The sequence below is a fragment of the Mastigoproctus giganteus genome, chromosome 9 (assembly GCF_048544385.1).
Source record: "Mastigoproctus giganteus isolate SK-2022 chromosome 9, ASM4854438v1, whole genome shotgun sequence".
NCBI classification, from domain to species: domain Eukaryota; kingdom Metazoa; phylum Arthropoda; class Arachnida; order Uropygi; family Thelyphonidae; genus Mastigoproctus; species Mastigoproctus giganteus.
The window spans coordinates 199,687,290-199,704,121 of NC_143583.1; the positions used below are offsets into that span (position 1 = coordinate 199,687,290).

Below are 16,832 nucleotides of genomic sequence, written 5' to 3' on the forward strand. Positions count from 1 at the left end.
GTCTTCTTATTGACAATAGAACTTCTTAGTGAATACAACTTAATACTGAAACATTATAGAGCTGAGCATAAACAGAAACAGAGTACTTATTTTTTGCCTTCTATCCAGAATGATACACTCAATTTGATGGTTAATGAAGTACAAATCATAAAAATCAAGGAAGGGAAGTAAGAGATGAAAAATATTTCGGACTATTGCTAGATGGTACACTAGATTGTGTGCATAAAGAACAAATTGCAGAATAATAACATTTAAGATTGATAAAAATATAAGTGCGTATGGATTGAATCATTTATAAATTTAAATAATATTTGTGGAAAAACCGGACACAGTATAAGTGAGGAAATTTTTAATAAGTGAGAGAAAGATGGTTTGGATACCACTATGATGCATGCTCAATCATATGACAATGGTAAAAATATGAGCAGATGCAACAAGGGTGTTCAGTCAGGAATGGCAAAAGTATCTAACTATGCTCTCTATATACCATGTTGTGAACACAATTTAAATTTATCGAGTACTTATGCTTCTAAAAAAAAACTATGATTTTTGAAAAACCAATAAAAAAGTCTACTGATATGTTGACAACCAAGTCAATATGTTTTATACTTATTTATCAGGATCAACATTTAGGTGGATGAAACAAATGAAAAAAAAATAATAATAATAAAATAAAATAAATAAAATTTTAGTTAAACAACATTGGGCAACAAGATGGAGCTCTAAAGCTAATGCTGTGGGAGCTGTTAGACACCAACTCCAAAGAAATTTTAGAAGCCTTGAATGAACTTAGGAAAAATAATGCAGAAAGTCACATTTTTATTATTGATTTGAAATTCATTTTTTACTCAGTTGTCTGGGACTTGTTTGCAACAAATTAACAAGATAACAAAGGTGCTGCAGTATAAAAACTGTAATCTTCAAGTGTTGACACTTTTGTGGATTTAGAATCTAAGATTGAAAGCATTGAAAAAAATATTGACAAACATTTCTCAAACAGCTAAAAGAATCTGTCAAAATTTAAATATTTCAAGAGGTGAACAGAAGACATAAATCATGAGAAGTCATTAAAGAATGAAATTACAAAATCTTATACCAACGTAAAATGTGAAATAAAGGACAGATTTACTGTAATGAATGAAATTTACAAAAAATTCTAAATTTTATTTAAAAAGTCATTACTGAATTAAAATAATGACGAAATTATGATGTCATGTAAGATCTTATGTGAATCATATTCCAATCTTGAGTTGTCATTAAAGGAATATTTTATAAAATCTGACATCAAAGAATGTATGTACCAAATGGAAATACTGCAACATCCTGTTAAAAGTGATCTCAGAGAGGTTTTCCCAATATTGACATTTTATAGAATATTCTTAAAGTTTCCTGGTGGAAGTGCCTCAGCAGAACAAAGCTTTAATAAATTTAAAGCCATTAAGAATTATCGATGAACATCAACTGGCCAACAACAACTCAATTCCTTTGCAATTCTTTCCATAGATTATGAAATAGCAAAATTGTTAAATTATGATAAATTAATTGACATGTTCTTAGCAAAGAGAACAAATAAAATTTGTTTTTATTTCTGTTTTTATGTACTCTGTACTCTATTAGCAGTGCTTTGTTTGTATTTTTGTTTATGTAGAATATCTGAATATATAAAACTATTTGAGAATATTATTATCCTCTCACACTTTTTGAAATTTTTGTAAAGGGCACCAAAAGTGTGGTTTGCCTGGGGCGCAAAAAATTCTCATGGCCCAGTGTCAGGATGACTTCCAACTTTAAAAATCACATTCATTTTTATCACTAACTTTAATTTCAGTTTGTTATACTTTTTTCAATGAATCATCAAAATTTATATTTTTCTTAATGCAAAAAACCCTTAATTACATAAAATCCATATATTTGTTTAATTCTTAGAGAGGCAGAGACAATTTGCACTGGATTTTTAAGTGTGCTCTCTGATTCATGTATTTGCAGATGTTTTCATATATTATAAAGGTAGAAAAAGACAGCTGAGATAACGCTCCTAAAGTTCTGTCATCTTGGCTGGTTGCCTGACTTGGCTGTAGCTGACTCTGGCACTGTAGTCCTTTGATGAAAATGCTAGCATCTTCTAAAAGATGCTATCTAGATAGTGACATGTCCCTTTAAATCAATAGCAGATACTTCTCTTTTGAAATGCACCATTTATAAGAAAGTAGTTTAATAATGGAATTTATTGCAAAGCACAATAGCATGAGAGAACTATAAGTCCACAGAAGAAGACCAAAGCCCTTTCAAATCTTTGATTGCCAACAGGACCACGAATGTTAAAAAAGATGGCATGGTTCTAACAATTTCAGTTATATATACACGTTTGTTTACAATACCAATATATTTATGTTTCTTCATTGCATTATGATAAAATCCTTCTAACAGTTGTGACTTTAAAAATATCACTCTTTTGGATATCAAATATAACAGAATAATTTTATGATCATTTCAAGTATATATATATATACACACACACACACACACACACACACGTACAGATAACACATACAGTAAGGAGAATGAATGAATAAAGAAGGTAAATTCTCATATGAAAAACAATAAAAGATATATAAAACAACAAACAGCACACAAAGATAAAAAGCTTTTGTAGTTAATCACTATACCATTAAAGAACTTCTGAAACAATTTTCCATCATTCATCTTATGAAGGAAAATTGCAAACATTCAGGTTATAATTAAATAATATAATAATAATAATAATAATAATATAATATATTATATTATATATATATAATATTATATATAACATATATAATAATATTATAATTAAAAATAAAAAAACAGGTAGGGTGTGTGTGTGTGTGTGTGTGTGTGTGTGTGTGTGTGTGTGTGTGCGCGTGTTTAAAAACAAAAACTGATTTGAAAAAATATCCTGCTTACCATGTTAATTTTTTAACATGGCAAGCAGGAATACAAAATTTAACTATACTAGAATTGTGTGTGCGTATTTTATTTTGAATTTATTTTTAGTATATATGTATTTAAAATGCATACTGGCTGGTATGCAAAATAACATCTGATATGTTTGGAAGACTGTGTAATCCTTAAAAGTTCAATAGTATAGGCTACAGATACCACAGAAAGAATGACACTAGCTACTAAGTGACTAATCACAGTTTACTGCTAGCTTGTCCTCATTATGCACGATGAAGTAAAATTGATATAAATTACAATGGCTAACCTGACTGATTTTCATTAGTTTCAGTTATTTGGTAAGAGCAAGCTAGGATTAAAGCTTTGCCAGTCAAGTGGTAGTTAAGTATCATACTTTCTACAATATTTTTAAGGCAGAAACTGAGTTCTGTAGAAGTGAATAAGGAAATTTAAATCACAGAGTAATATGTAGCAAGTCTTGATATAAAAGCTAATTATTAATGTCAAGCCTTTTCTACAAAGGAAGCATGGTTCCTTTGACCAAAAGAAAAAAAAAATCGAAGCAGAAAACAATTTTAAAAATTGTTTTATAATTTAAAGGAGCATGTTTGCATTTACTTATTTACATAGGACAAGCTGTAAGGAAAGTACACTCGTTAGCACCTAACCTACTGCTGCAAACTTCTGTCTGACTTCTGTGCGACAAGTCAGGATGACTTCCAACTGCCAATGAGAATGAATGATGCGAAACACGTATTATGGATGAGAAACAACATCATATTTCCTGCTTGACACTAGTTTTTTCTCCATCGTCTAAGTTCATTGGCATGATATCTCCATTACCATATTGTACCGGAGAGCCACGAGAACTATCACTCTCCATAGTTTCATTGCTTAGGTCTAACTGTGTGTTGGGATGGAAAGATGATGATGATGATGGAGGAGACATGAAAGATGGCAGGCTCATTGTTGTTACTTGTGTTGAGGTAGGCCAACCAAGGGCAGGAAGAGATGGCACTGGGGGTAATGCTAAAGGTGGCTGACCAATTGTTGGCATGCTGCCAGAAACAGCAGCCATTGCAGCTGCTAAAGAAAATAAAAAAATATAGCAATTATTAAATTATAAAAGAAAGAAGTAATAAATAAATATTTTAAGAAAAATAGCAATATATTTTTATATATGACAGAAGTGCACACATATCATTCCATTTTTATTTTATTCAAGAAAGTATGAAAGAAAATAAAACATTCTCAACTGAAAATAAGACTTATTTAAAAATAAATAAAATAATAAATAAAAAATTGTACCATAAAATCAATTCTAGTCTAGATGTGGTCCTGGAGTAATGTGTCTGGAGTAATTTAGTTTTCAAGAATTTCACTGGAATTCTTGAAAACTAAATACAGTGAAACTTCCCTTAATGGAAACCTCTTGTTGCAGACACTGAGATTTGTGTCCTGGCCAGAAGTATTAGAAATTACATGCTGGATGGTCCCTAGAAAACAGATGCTCTCTAATATGGATGCAGGTGTCCTTTAAGTATTTTAAACTTCTGTAGGTGGGACATTTTGAAGGGTAATTGACATACATGCACATTTTCATTGGTCGATGGGCACTTGCAATGAAGGTAAAGGTCAGACATTAATACTAATTAAACTTGTGATGTTATGGCACAATAGGTACTTATGCTTACCACTGCTTGTAAGGAATGTTTACAAACTTATTTTGACAAAGACAATTACACTACTGTGCATTACTTAGCAAGGCTAAAACTGCCAATCTGAGAAATGCTGAATTAAAAAGAAAATGAAAATTTCCAGAATAATAATAATAATAATAATAATAATAATAAGGGGGGGGGGGGAACAGAGCTATAATACATTTCTTTCAAAAAAAAAAAAAACAAAGAAAATGAAAGAAAAAAAAAAAGATTTACCAAAGTACTGCATCGATAATTTTTGACCAGTGGCCAATGAAGATTTTCCATGTCCATACTCTTTCTTTGCAGGACCCGGGGAATTGCTGTCTGTTAGGGGGTGCATGATGCAGATCTGGGGACACTTCTAGATGATGGAAGGTATCTACAGGCTTCTGTTCACCAACCAAAGAGGTGCACTCTGCAGTGATGGATGAGTGTCATGGTCACAGAGCTGTGATCATGGCAGAATTTACCAACCTCAAGAATGCACAGTATGTACTTTAGTTCAATGAGCTGCAGTCTGCCTTGTTATTTACTTTAGTTTGTCGCAATTCAACAGTGCACCACCCTTGCCCATACAGTTGTCACTGACACTGCTCATCCACACTCGTCAAAATTGTTGTGGCAAGTTATTACACTTCTTCATTAAGACACTATTTGATTTACAACCTTATTTTATATTATTTATTATTTATATAAATAATATAAATTATTTGTTAATGTGACATTAGATAACAAGAAAAGCAAAGTTTTAAGTGTGAATAGGAAGATTGTGCATTGCCATTAAAGTTATGCAATGCATCACTCATCATAAAATTAAAGAAAAATCATGCATAGTTTTAAACTTAAAATCCTCTTAATTCAGAATTACAAACAAGCTTAATTCTTTAAAATCTGTCTGTGATCAGCAGATATTGTTTTCTTTTAGCAAATAGACTGACATCGTGATTGAAGCCAGTTTTGTTAAATTGTGGAACATTGCTTGTGCTAAACACCCATACCCTAAATGAGAATTCGCTAAGAAAAAGAATATGGAGGAAGTCTTAATATAATTTGAAAATGATGCTATTGGTGATTATCCATGGATTAATTCTGAAAGGAACTGCTTTTTTTTTGCAATGTAAATAACAATATTGTAAAAGAGTGGTTCATTTCAAAATTAATCCATGGTTCAAGTCATTAAATTTTAGATCCAAATAATTCAAACTTCACTCACATTAAGGAAATGAAGGGTGCAGTTGTGTTCTGGATTTCCAAGGGAACAGAAACATGTTGGTCAATGTTATTAAGAAAGGAGTAAAACTGTTCTAACCTCCTTTCCTAGAGTTCCAGACTATAAGAATACCATCAACTCAGATATATTAATATGATATATTAAGTGAACAGGGTGACTAATTCAAGATGTCATAAAACCTTTCTCCAAAAAAAAGGGGGGGGCAATACTGAGCAATCCCTAGAAATGTAAACAAGCACCGATCTTTTGGCTAATGATGCCAAAAGATCGGTGCTAACCATTATGTTAGTGACAGCAAACAGCACAGAATGATTAAATTTATGTAGCACAGACAAAGCTAAAAGTTGACATTATGACAGAATTTAAAAAATTCTTAGGACTTTAGGCCTCAGCATGTCCTTTATGTATTAGAGAGAGAGAGAGAGAGAGACTCAGAAGTAGAAGGGTATCACCAAGAAAAAATGATGATAACCAGCTCAGGACCCTGGGTGTGCCAAGCCCATACTCACCAGATGTGAGCCCCTGGGAAAATAACCTCTTTGTCTCTACCAAACATATTCCCGTGTATCAATCAAGAACCCCACAAGCAACCCTAGCAGCACGTCTGCAGTGTTTTGTTTGTTGCTACCAAAAGAATAGCAAAACTCAAGGATTGCTTATCCATTATCCTAGGATTACTGCTATTAAAGACATAACTACTGTCAAGTGTAAAGGGAAAGGCTTTTCCTTTTATAAGGTGACTACAGTGATCTCAGACAGGTTTTCAATTCTGTGCAGTGGGACCAACAGCAAATTCTAAATGGGGAGTATTCAGGGAAGTAATCAATGAAGCTACTAGGCTTTTCATACCAACAAAGCAATAGCTTAGACCTAAATGGATGTCAAATGAATTACTGAGACACATGGCAGAGAATAAAAGTGCATGGGATGCATATAAATTATCAGGTAATACAGAAGCCTATGGCAGATATAAATTAGTCTGTAATCGAGTCAAAAAATAGGTTAGGCAAGCTAAGGCAGATTATGAGAAGACTTTGCTGGAGACTTCCAGCAAAGCATGCAAAGAAAAATGGCAAAGACTTCTATGCTTATATTAACATTGTTGTTTTCAATATTTATCAATGATATTGATAAAAGTATATCAGGCTTAATGTCTAAGTTTGCAGATGATACAAAGGTTTTCAGGGTGGTTAATGACAGTCATTAGAGTGAGCTACTCCAAAAAGATCTAAGAAAATTGGGTCCATGGGCTGCTGAATGGCAGTTGAAGTTTAACACTGACAAATGCAAGGTACTGCATATGGGTAACCCCAGAATAACTTATCAACTGTGTGGTACTACACTCAGGGTAGTGGAGAATGAAAAATATCTGGGGGTAATAGTGCAGCCAGACATGAAATTCTCTGAGACAGTGCTTGTTTGTTTGTTTGTTATTTGGTTTTTAGGAGCATTATCAATTAAGGCCATATTGCTCTGGGGATATGCGGTGGTCATTCTCTGACCTTTCTGCATCTTCCGTATTTGGTTGTCAAGGGCTCGAACCCCGGTCTAATCAAGAAGTGTGTGCTACGCACTGATGCTCCTGCCCACCTGGCTATGGAGGTACCTCTGAGACAGTGCAGACGTGCTGCAAGGACAGTTCGTTGGGTCTTGTCAATGATATACAGAAGCTTTGCTAGCAGGGATAAGGAAGTGATTATCCCTTTGTATAAGGCCATGGTTAGGTGGCATCTTGAGTACTGTATACAGATCTGAAGGCCTCACTTTAGGAAGGATGTAGCTCTGCTGGAATGGGTACAAAGAAGGGCAACCAGACTGGTGAAGGAAATTAAAAGGGATGCTCTTAGCTAGAAAGGCTTCGTTTCTGCAAATTCCAGCATCTGAAGACTAGGCACCAGCAGGGAGATCTGACTGATGTTTAAAGCCTTGAATGGATTGGGTAAGCTGAATGTTAATGCCATTCTTCCACTTTTTATTGTAAGCTCAGAATCACATAGGGCACAATATGCTTCAATCAACTCAATTTTCTGCAAACCTTTACTATTTACCTTTACAACCACAGTCTTACCTTTAACTTATAGCTAACCTTAACATTCATTAAGGTTGATTCAATTTCAGACAGGAAAACCTTTTTAACATCTGGCCTGGAAGAAAAAGGGGAATCTTCCCCTGCTTTAATTACAGCAGTTTCATGCAATCACCACACGATCAATGGTATGTCAGTAGTGTAGTATGCACTGCCCAATTTCAGGCATCAGTCAAGTTTCACCATCCTAGAATGTACATATGATGTTATCCTTTTTTAATTTATTTATTCTTAATTTGTACTGCATCCTTTAATCATGTGTTTTATGTGCTCTAAATTGGATTGCTATCTTATGGGTAGTTGTAACATTCCAGGAGAATTTTCTAGATAATAAAAAACAATTTTTTATAAAAAAAAAGCCATTACTAATTTTTAATTAATAATGACTAATACTTAAAAAACAATACACATATAAGCAAGGTTATAACTGATATCTGATTACTAAAATTTTATATTTGTCTTTTATCATTACAAATGGACCAATAGAAATTAATTTCCCCCCCCTCCCATAAATTTCGAGTGCTCTATACATAAAAGGAAGTAAAAGGAAGTATGTGTCAGACGTTTGATCATTTCTCGGCAAAATCTCAGATTAACTAAATTTTATGGTTATGCTCTTTTAGTCCCTGGGAAGGTTTCAGGATTAATACCAATTCAAAAACTCCCCAGTCCCCCTCCACACCACATACAGAAGTCTCTTATTTGTTTTGGCTGTTTGAGCATTACTTCAGAACAAAATGTTGGATTAACACTAAATTTTCCATTAATCTCAGGGAAGCTTTCAAGATCAATCATGATTCCGTAGCACAGCTTCCACCCACTCCCTCCAAAAAACAAATTTATATAAATGAAAGTACCCCCTCACCCTTCCTGCACAGAAATATTGCAATAAAGCTAGAACAGTACCTGACTGTCTTCAAAATTTCAGCATCTAAATAGATGCTGAAATTTTGAAGACAAAATTTCAGCATCCTTTATATCAAATATGATATTTGAAGTAACTGTGTCAATAATCCACTTCCCCTATATAGAACACCCAGTTAGGTCTCCCCACAACAATTCCTGTGCATAAATAGATATTTTTAACTTCTGAAGTATGTTATTTTATAACCAAATGTGCTTAAAACGTAACACAACTCATACATTACCTAACTTTTTTTTTTTTTTCCTTTTTAGGCACATTATTAATAATAATAATTTATTTATCCCTATTTTACATTACACTTTTTTGGGAGATAACAGCAAAAAGGGAGGGAGAACACATAAAAAGCCAATGGCTTTTTAGGGGGTGTTCCCTTAAAAACGATGAATATACAAATATACAACTGAAAAATATACAGTTCTGAAATTGTACACGTAATGTTCAACAGAAAAGACATATATAAATTGTATTTTTTTGTATTCTTAACAGAAGACTTCATAAACCATCACTACTTATAATAGCATTGTGAACATTTTTAAAATTAAATTATGAGATATATGCACAGAAATTTACAGACCATTTGCCAACTGCTTCCTTTAACATTTGCACATTATTGTAACATATTGATAATGATTTCATCAGTGTTTTTAAAATCCAGGAGTTGAGTGAAAGGTAATTTGAATCAGACATCCCTGGTGATGTGTTCATTTAGTAGTTTCTTGAATCGGTTTAGTGAAGTGACATTTTTGATTTTTGCAGGAAGTTTGTTCCAGGTTTTGGTGCCTCTGTATTTTATATTTTTCTGACCTATGGCTTTCTGAAAAGCAGAACCTTCAGGTTTGCTTCATTTTTTATATTGTACGATATTTCTTCTTCTTCTATGGTTATGAAAAAGGATCTGACATATACATTCACATATGCATCTGAAAGAGTCTACTGCTCCTTTGCCCATCTTCAATGACACTCAGATTTCTAGACAAGATACATATCTCTTCTAAGAATTACCCTAACTTCTAATATCTCTTGACATAAGCACATCACAAATATTGATTCCTCCGCATTCAGTGAATTGCATTTTCTTTTTTCACACAGTCTGTAAAAGTCTCAAACTTGCCCCACCATAGAATACTTTCCTACATCTAGGGTGTCACCCCCAAAACCTCTTTCAAGTTTCTAGGCTCCATTCAAAAGAGGGCAATCAGGTTAATTAGTGCCCCATCTCTTACAAAGTCTATATCTCCCTTTCCCTCCCTTCCTCCCATTCAGTTTCTGCTGTATGCTTTTTCTATAGATACTTTTTCATGAGCATTGTTCTTCTGAATTGACACCTGTAATTCCTTGACTCTCTTCCAAACCAGCCAGAATACATGCTGAAACTAGTCAACATCCATTCATTGTCCAACTCCAAAGCCACAAAAACAAACTTTTCCTCTTCTCTCATTTATCCCATTTACTTTTCTTCTTGTTTTTTGGAACAAACTTTCTTCATATGTACAGGGTTGTTAAAATTAAAGTATACTTATATAGAGGGCTCTGGAGCGAGTTCTAAGGCTCGTACCAAAGAGAAATTTGGAAAACAGGTACAATAAAGAATGAACACCCCATTTATTGGAAAAAAAAATTAGTTACAAAATTTGTCACTATGTGGCATGTAACTATCTTAGTTACGATTATGCAAATAACATAAGTTATTTGCATAATTGTAAGTTATTGCCATTATAACTGATTATGTAAGTCTGCATAAGTGTGTGTTTGTGGGCTGATGTACATGCTATATTGTCAGAAAAACACAACTCTCTCCACTTGAGAATGGATAACTAAAGTCTCAACTGAAGAAGCATTTAAGCATTCCTACAGTCTCTGATCAAATACAGAGCACTCCAAATGAGCGACAATCATGTTACTCATTTGAAGATATTTATATTGCAATATTTATATTGAACTTGGCCTGTTATAACGTACGATCACTCATCGGTGAAGACAGGATATTAGAGCTGGAAAAGGAATTAGAAAATGTGAGTTGGAATATCATCGGTTTGGCTGAAACAAGAAGAAGAAATGAATCACTTATAAGTTTATCAAGTGGAAATCTGCTGTACACTAATGGAAACAATGAAAGGAGTGAAGGTGGAGTTGGGTTTCTGGTCCATAAAGATTTTAAAAACAACATTTTGGAATTCAAAAGTACATCACCAAGGGTGTCAAGACTAATATTCAAGATTTCTAAGAGGTACAAGCTAAAGGTTATAATGATTTATGCACCAACATCGAGCCATGATGATGAAGAGGTTGAAGAAATGTACACCGAAATTGAGAGTCTTCTAGATGAGCAGAAAACCCACTACACTATTATTATGGGGGACTTCAATGCTAAAGTTGGAAAAAGGCAAAACAGCGCAGAAAGAGGAACTATAGGAAATTTTGGAATTGGTGAAAGAAATAAAAGAGGTGAAAGACTTGTGGAATTTGCAGAATCTCAAGGACTGTCAGTAATGAACACTTTTTTCAAGAAAAGGGTGAACAGAAAGTGGACATGGAAGAGTCCAAATGGATTAACAACTAATGAAATCGACTTCATCCTCACTAACAGAAGATATATTGTGAATGATGTTACCGTCCTGAATAAGGTAAATGTTGGAAGTGATCACAGAATGGTAAGATGTACACTTGATATAGATGTAGGAAAGGAAAGGAAAAAACTGACTCGAGTAAATAATACAAAGGTCTTTGAAATAACAGAGGAGGAGAAAAAGCAGTATGTACTGGAACTTAAGAACAAGTTTGAGCTTCTGCAGACTGCTCAGGACCAAGATATCGACGAGGAATATTACAACTTTCTGAAAGTGATAAAGCCCAAGAAACCTATAGGGAAACAGAAATCCAAAGAAGAAAAAATTAGTCAAGAAACACTTGTCATGATGAACCAAAGACGACAAATGAAGAGCAAGAAAAACACTGACAGGGAGAAAATTGAGTATACTGAGTTATGCAAAGCCATTAGAAAGAGACTGAGAGAGGACATAAGAAGATTTAACACAAGAAAAGTAGAACAAGCATTAAGGGAAAACAAAGGATTTAAATCAGCAGCCATGAGCAGTAATACAGAAAGACAAATGATACTGAAACTGAAGAATAACGATGGTGTACTTATAAACAGCAGAGAAGGCATAATTCAAATAGCAGAAGACTACTATAGAGAATTATACAAGGAGCGAGGGAATGATACCAGCAGTGGGGAACATGGATTGCAAAGTAGCAACACATACGACATACCCGATATTCTTCCTGATGAGGTAGAACATGCATTGAAGAAAATGAAGAATCGGAAAGCCCCGGGGGAAGATGAAGTTACTGTAGAGTTGTTAAAATTGGGAGGAAGAGACATAACACAAAAACTGGCAAGGCTCTTCACAAAGTGCATTAGAAAAGGTGTGATGCCTAAGCAGTGGAATAATGCAATCATAGTTTTGCTGCATAAGAAAGGAGATAAATCAGAAATTGGAAATTATAGACCAATTAGCTTGTTATCCCATATCTACAAGTTGTTCACAAGGGTCATTACTAACAGATTAGAAAGAATACTTGATGAGAATCAACCGAAAGAGAAAGCTGGCTTTAGGACAGGATTCTCAACTATGGATCACCTTCACGTAATATCACAGCTAATGGAGAAAGCAAATGAATATAAAACACCATTATGCCTGGCATTTGTGGATTATGAAAAGGCATTTGACTCCATACAGCATAAGGCAATGTTTCGGGCACTGGAAAGACAAGGCATAGATACTCCATATATTATGATTTTGAAGAAAATATATGAGAGTGCTACATCCTTTATTAGACTAGACAAAGACAGTAGCAAATTTAAAATCGAGAAAGGAGTTCGACAAGGAGACACAATATCTCCGAAGCTGTTTACGGCTGCCCTTGAGGAAGCTTTCAGAAGATTAGACTGGTCGCAGAAAGGAGTCAATGTGAACGGAGAGTACCTAAACCATTTACGATTTGCAGATGACATTGTGGTCATAAGCCACGATCCCAAAGAATTAGCGGAAAATCTTAATCAGTTATGCACAGTTAGTAAGGATTTTGGACTAAAGATGAATATGGCTAAAACAAAAGTAATGATGAACAAGTATGCCACGGAAAGGGAAATGATTGAAGGAGCAGTAATTGAAAAGGTGGAGTCATATACTTATCTGGGACAAGTTATTAGCTGTAATAATGATAAATGGCTGGAAGTCAAGAGAAGAATAAATTTTGGATGGTTAGCATTCAGGAAATATAGTCACATACTGAAGAGCAATATCCCAGTTTGTCTGAAACGTAAAATAATGAACCAATGTATACTCCCCACCATGACTTATGGAAGTGAAACTTGGGCACTCACCAAAAGAATGGAAGAGAAGCTGAGAACTACACAGCGAAGAATGGAACGAATTATACTGGGAATCAGACTGTTAGATAAGAAGAGAAACACATGGATTAGGCAGCAAACTCAAGTAAAGGACATTCTTATCAAAACTAAAGAACTAAAATGGTCTTGGGCAGGACACATAGCTCGAAGACATGATGACAGATGGACTAAGAAAATAACAGAATGGTACCCAAGAGGAGCTAGAAGAAAACCTGGAAGACAAAGGCGGAGATGGATAGATGAAATTCATGAGTTTTTGAGTAGTAAATGGATGGCCAGTGCTCAAAACAGAAGGAACTGGAAAGTTGCTGGAGAGGCCTTCATCCTGCAGTGGATTGAAAATGGCTGATGATGATGATGATGATGATATTGCAATAGAGGATCATGTGTCATATGGGAAAGTTCTTTAGAAATGCATAGGATTGTTAAAATTAAAATATCCCTTTGTAGAGGACTCTGGAGCGAGTTCTAAGGCCCGTACTGAGGAGAAATTTGGACAACAGGTACAATAAAGAATGCGCACCACATTTATTGGAAAAAAAAAATAGTTACAAACTTTGTCACTGTATTGCGCTGTGTCACTGTATGGCACGTAACTATCTTAGTTACAATTATGCAAATAACTTACGTTATTTGCATAATCGTAAGTTAATGCCACAGAGCCACTACTCAGCTCTATTGTACTGTACAAAAGCAAAGCAGTCTCTTTAAAATCATACATTAGATGTTTGTCTGCACTACAGCAGCAATGCCAACAACACTGCAGGAAAAAGTGCTATTATCGAAGCTGTACTATCAGAACAGCAACAATGCAGCTGCGGCTATCAGAGAATTCCAGCGTCAGAAGTGTATAAGGCATGGTGGACCTATGACTGTTTGTGCTGTCCGCAAAATGATTGCGAAATTTGAAGTGACAGGACATCTTGGTGTTCAACCAGGTAGAGGTCAAAAATGAGTGAACTACTCTCGTGTTGAAAATGTGGCTATGGCTGTCTCCATGTGGTAGCGCAAGTGTGTCAGCTGTTTCTCGTGAAGTGGACATGCTGTATTCCACTGTAAGGCTAGTAATGCGTCAGGTGTTGTGGTACTATCCTTACAAGATGTACATGCTACAACAGCTAAAGCATGGTGATGCAGATATTCGTTTCACATACGCAGTTCAGTTTCTGGCATGAATGACAGTGGACATCACTTAGCCATGGAACATCCTTTGGAGTGATGAAGCACACTTCTGCTTAAATGGACAAGTGAATACACACAACTGTTGCATTTGGGCAACAGAAAATCCTCAAGTTATCCAACAAGTCCCGTTGCATTCTCCAAAAGTGACAGTGTGGTGTCGATTTACAGCCATATTCATGATTGGGCCATATTTTTTTGAACAGGTAACGCTGAATGGACCCCGCACCTGTTCCATCACTGGACAGCGATATTATGAAATGTTGGCAAATTTTGCAATACCAGAGCTGCAACAATGTGGGTGCTTTCAGGATACCATATTCATGCAAGATGGTGCTCCACCCTACATCCACCGTTGTGTCCAAAGACTGCTAAGGCAACACTTTACAGACGAACGGGTCATCAGCCGTTGTTTCCAGATATCTTGGCCACCCCCAATCACTGGACCTCACCCCATGCAACTTCTGGTTGTGGAGTTTTTTGAAGAACTAGGTGTATCAGGAAGGATGTCAAACTCTGGCAGATCTGAATGACAGCATTAGATGTCATGTGCTGGCTATTCCAGTTGACATGTTACGTTCTGCTGTAGAAAATGCTGTTTTTCGAATGGAAACTGTTGTTGACCAAAATGGAGGACACATTGAACAATTGTAGCACTGTTCAAGTGATCTGTATTGCCACAGCGCCATATAGTGAAAATTTTTGTAACTAATTTTTTTTCCAATAAATGGTGAGCACATTTTTTATTGTACCTGTTGTCCACATTTCTCTTCAGTAAGAGCCTTAGAACTGGCCCCAGAGCCCTCTACATAGGGATACTTTAATTTTAACAAAATTACAATCTACAGAAATTCAACTCTAATGTCACAGAGTATCTTATGTCTCCTCAACTCACAACCAATATACGTTACTATGTACTATAGGTTCTAATACCTTTCGTGCTGGTGTTTTAATTAAAAAAAAGAAAAAAAAAAAGAAAACTTTTTATTGTGTTCACCATGTCTGTCTATCTTTCTGTCTGATTGCAGGTAACAAATTGGCTCCCAGTGGTTAAATTTTGATGAATTTTATGTTTGGGTCTTTTAGAAAGGTTCACTGAGACACTCCAAAATTTCATTAACATTGGACCAATAGCAATTCAGCAATTTTTATTTTAATAAAATTTTGAATTATCTTTGTATATAAATTGATGTACGTTTAAATGTTCAGGCACTGCTCTTTAAGGAAAAGTCATAACACAAAGTTTTATTTCTAAGAATGGTATTCTTTCACTCCTTCAGAAGGTTTTTAGGCCAATTTCAGTTCACCATTTCATCACCTTACAGAAATCTGTATTAGTTTCAGATGTGAAGCATTATGCAAGAGAGATAAAAGTCAGGTTAAGGCCAAACCCTTAGCAGCACATGTTTCTTTGGCCCTCGGAGAGGAGACTTTCTTCCACAATCTTCCCAGTGAAGCATTACTCAAGAGAGATAAAAGTCAGATCAATGCTACTCTCAGCATGTTTCTTTGGCCCACGGAGCAAAGATTATCTTCCAGAATCTTACCAGAGAAGTGACGTAATAAATTTTGAATAGCTGTTCCAATCCTTTTGAAGACCTTAGGGATTACTGAGAATATTCTGGATCATTGTACCAAATTTCATGCTGACATATTAACCCAAATTCCCTGCACTTCCCCCCACCCCAAATACTGGTACACATATCCTTATGGCAACCCATCACCTCATCACCCATGGTGATCACCCCAGATTTTTTTTTGGGGGGGGGGGCCTCATACTTTTTATAATGGTAGCTTTCACGAGTATCAACACATAACAGAGCAATTATATAATATAAATGATGCCAATTTCAAATATATGAATAATTTTTCCAATGTCTACATTTGATATATATTGATGTTTGGAAGATAATAGATTTTTGCTTTCACTTATTATTTTCATAGATATGGGGAAAATCCATTTGGAACTGATGTAACAGAGAGGTGTAAATTTTTGTACATATTTTTATTTCTTTTGCACTGCATTATCAAAAAAAAAAAAAAAAAATGTTTTTCTATATATATTCAATTTTATTCAATTACAACTTACCTAACCCTTTTCAAGATGATTTTTTTTTTTTTTTTAATGCATTGTGTTTTTTTTTCACTAAACTAAACCAATCAAATTCACTATCATTCAAATTTTGAATGAACTTGATGATATTAAACAAATGAATATTTTTATTATTGAAATCTCTCAATTAATAATCATTTAATTATGGCCATCACTAGTTCTAACCATTCTTGTTGATAGCAGTATCATTTTTGCATAATCAGTTATTATGGTATTAGATACAAATTATGTATATTAGGCACAT

At 34.7% G+C, this 16,832-nt stretch overlaps 1 protein-coding gene across 1 annotated transcript in view; it reads right to left on the bottom strand.

The window, feature by feature from the left end:
• Positions 1–3,712: 3,712 nt before the first annotated feature.
• Positions 3,713–16,832, bottom strand: part of LOC150081016 (uncharacterized) — a 179,549-nt gene continuing 166,429 nt past the window's right edge. The window contains exon 6 of the mRNA XM_090380890.1: positions 3,713–4,023. Coding sequence (XP_090237016.1) covers positions 3,713–4,023 — 311 coding nt within the window. The remainder of the gene's footprint in view (positions 4,024–16,832) is intronic.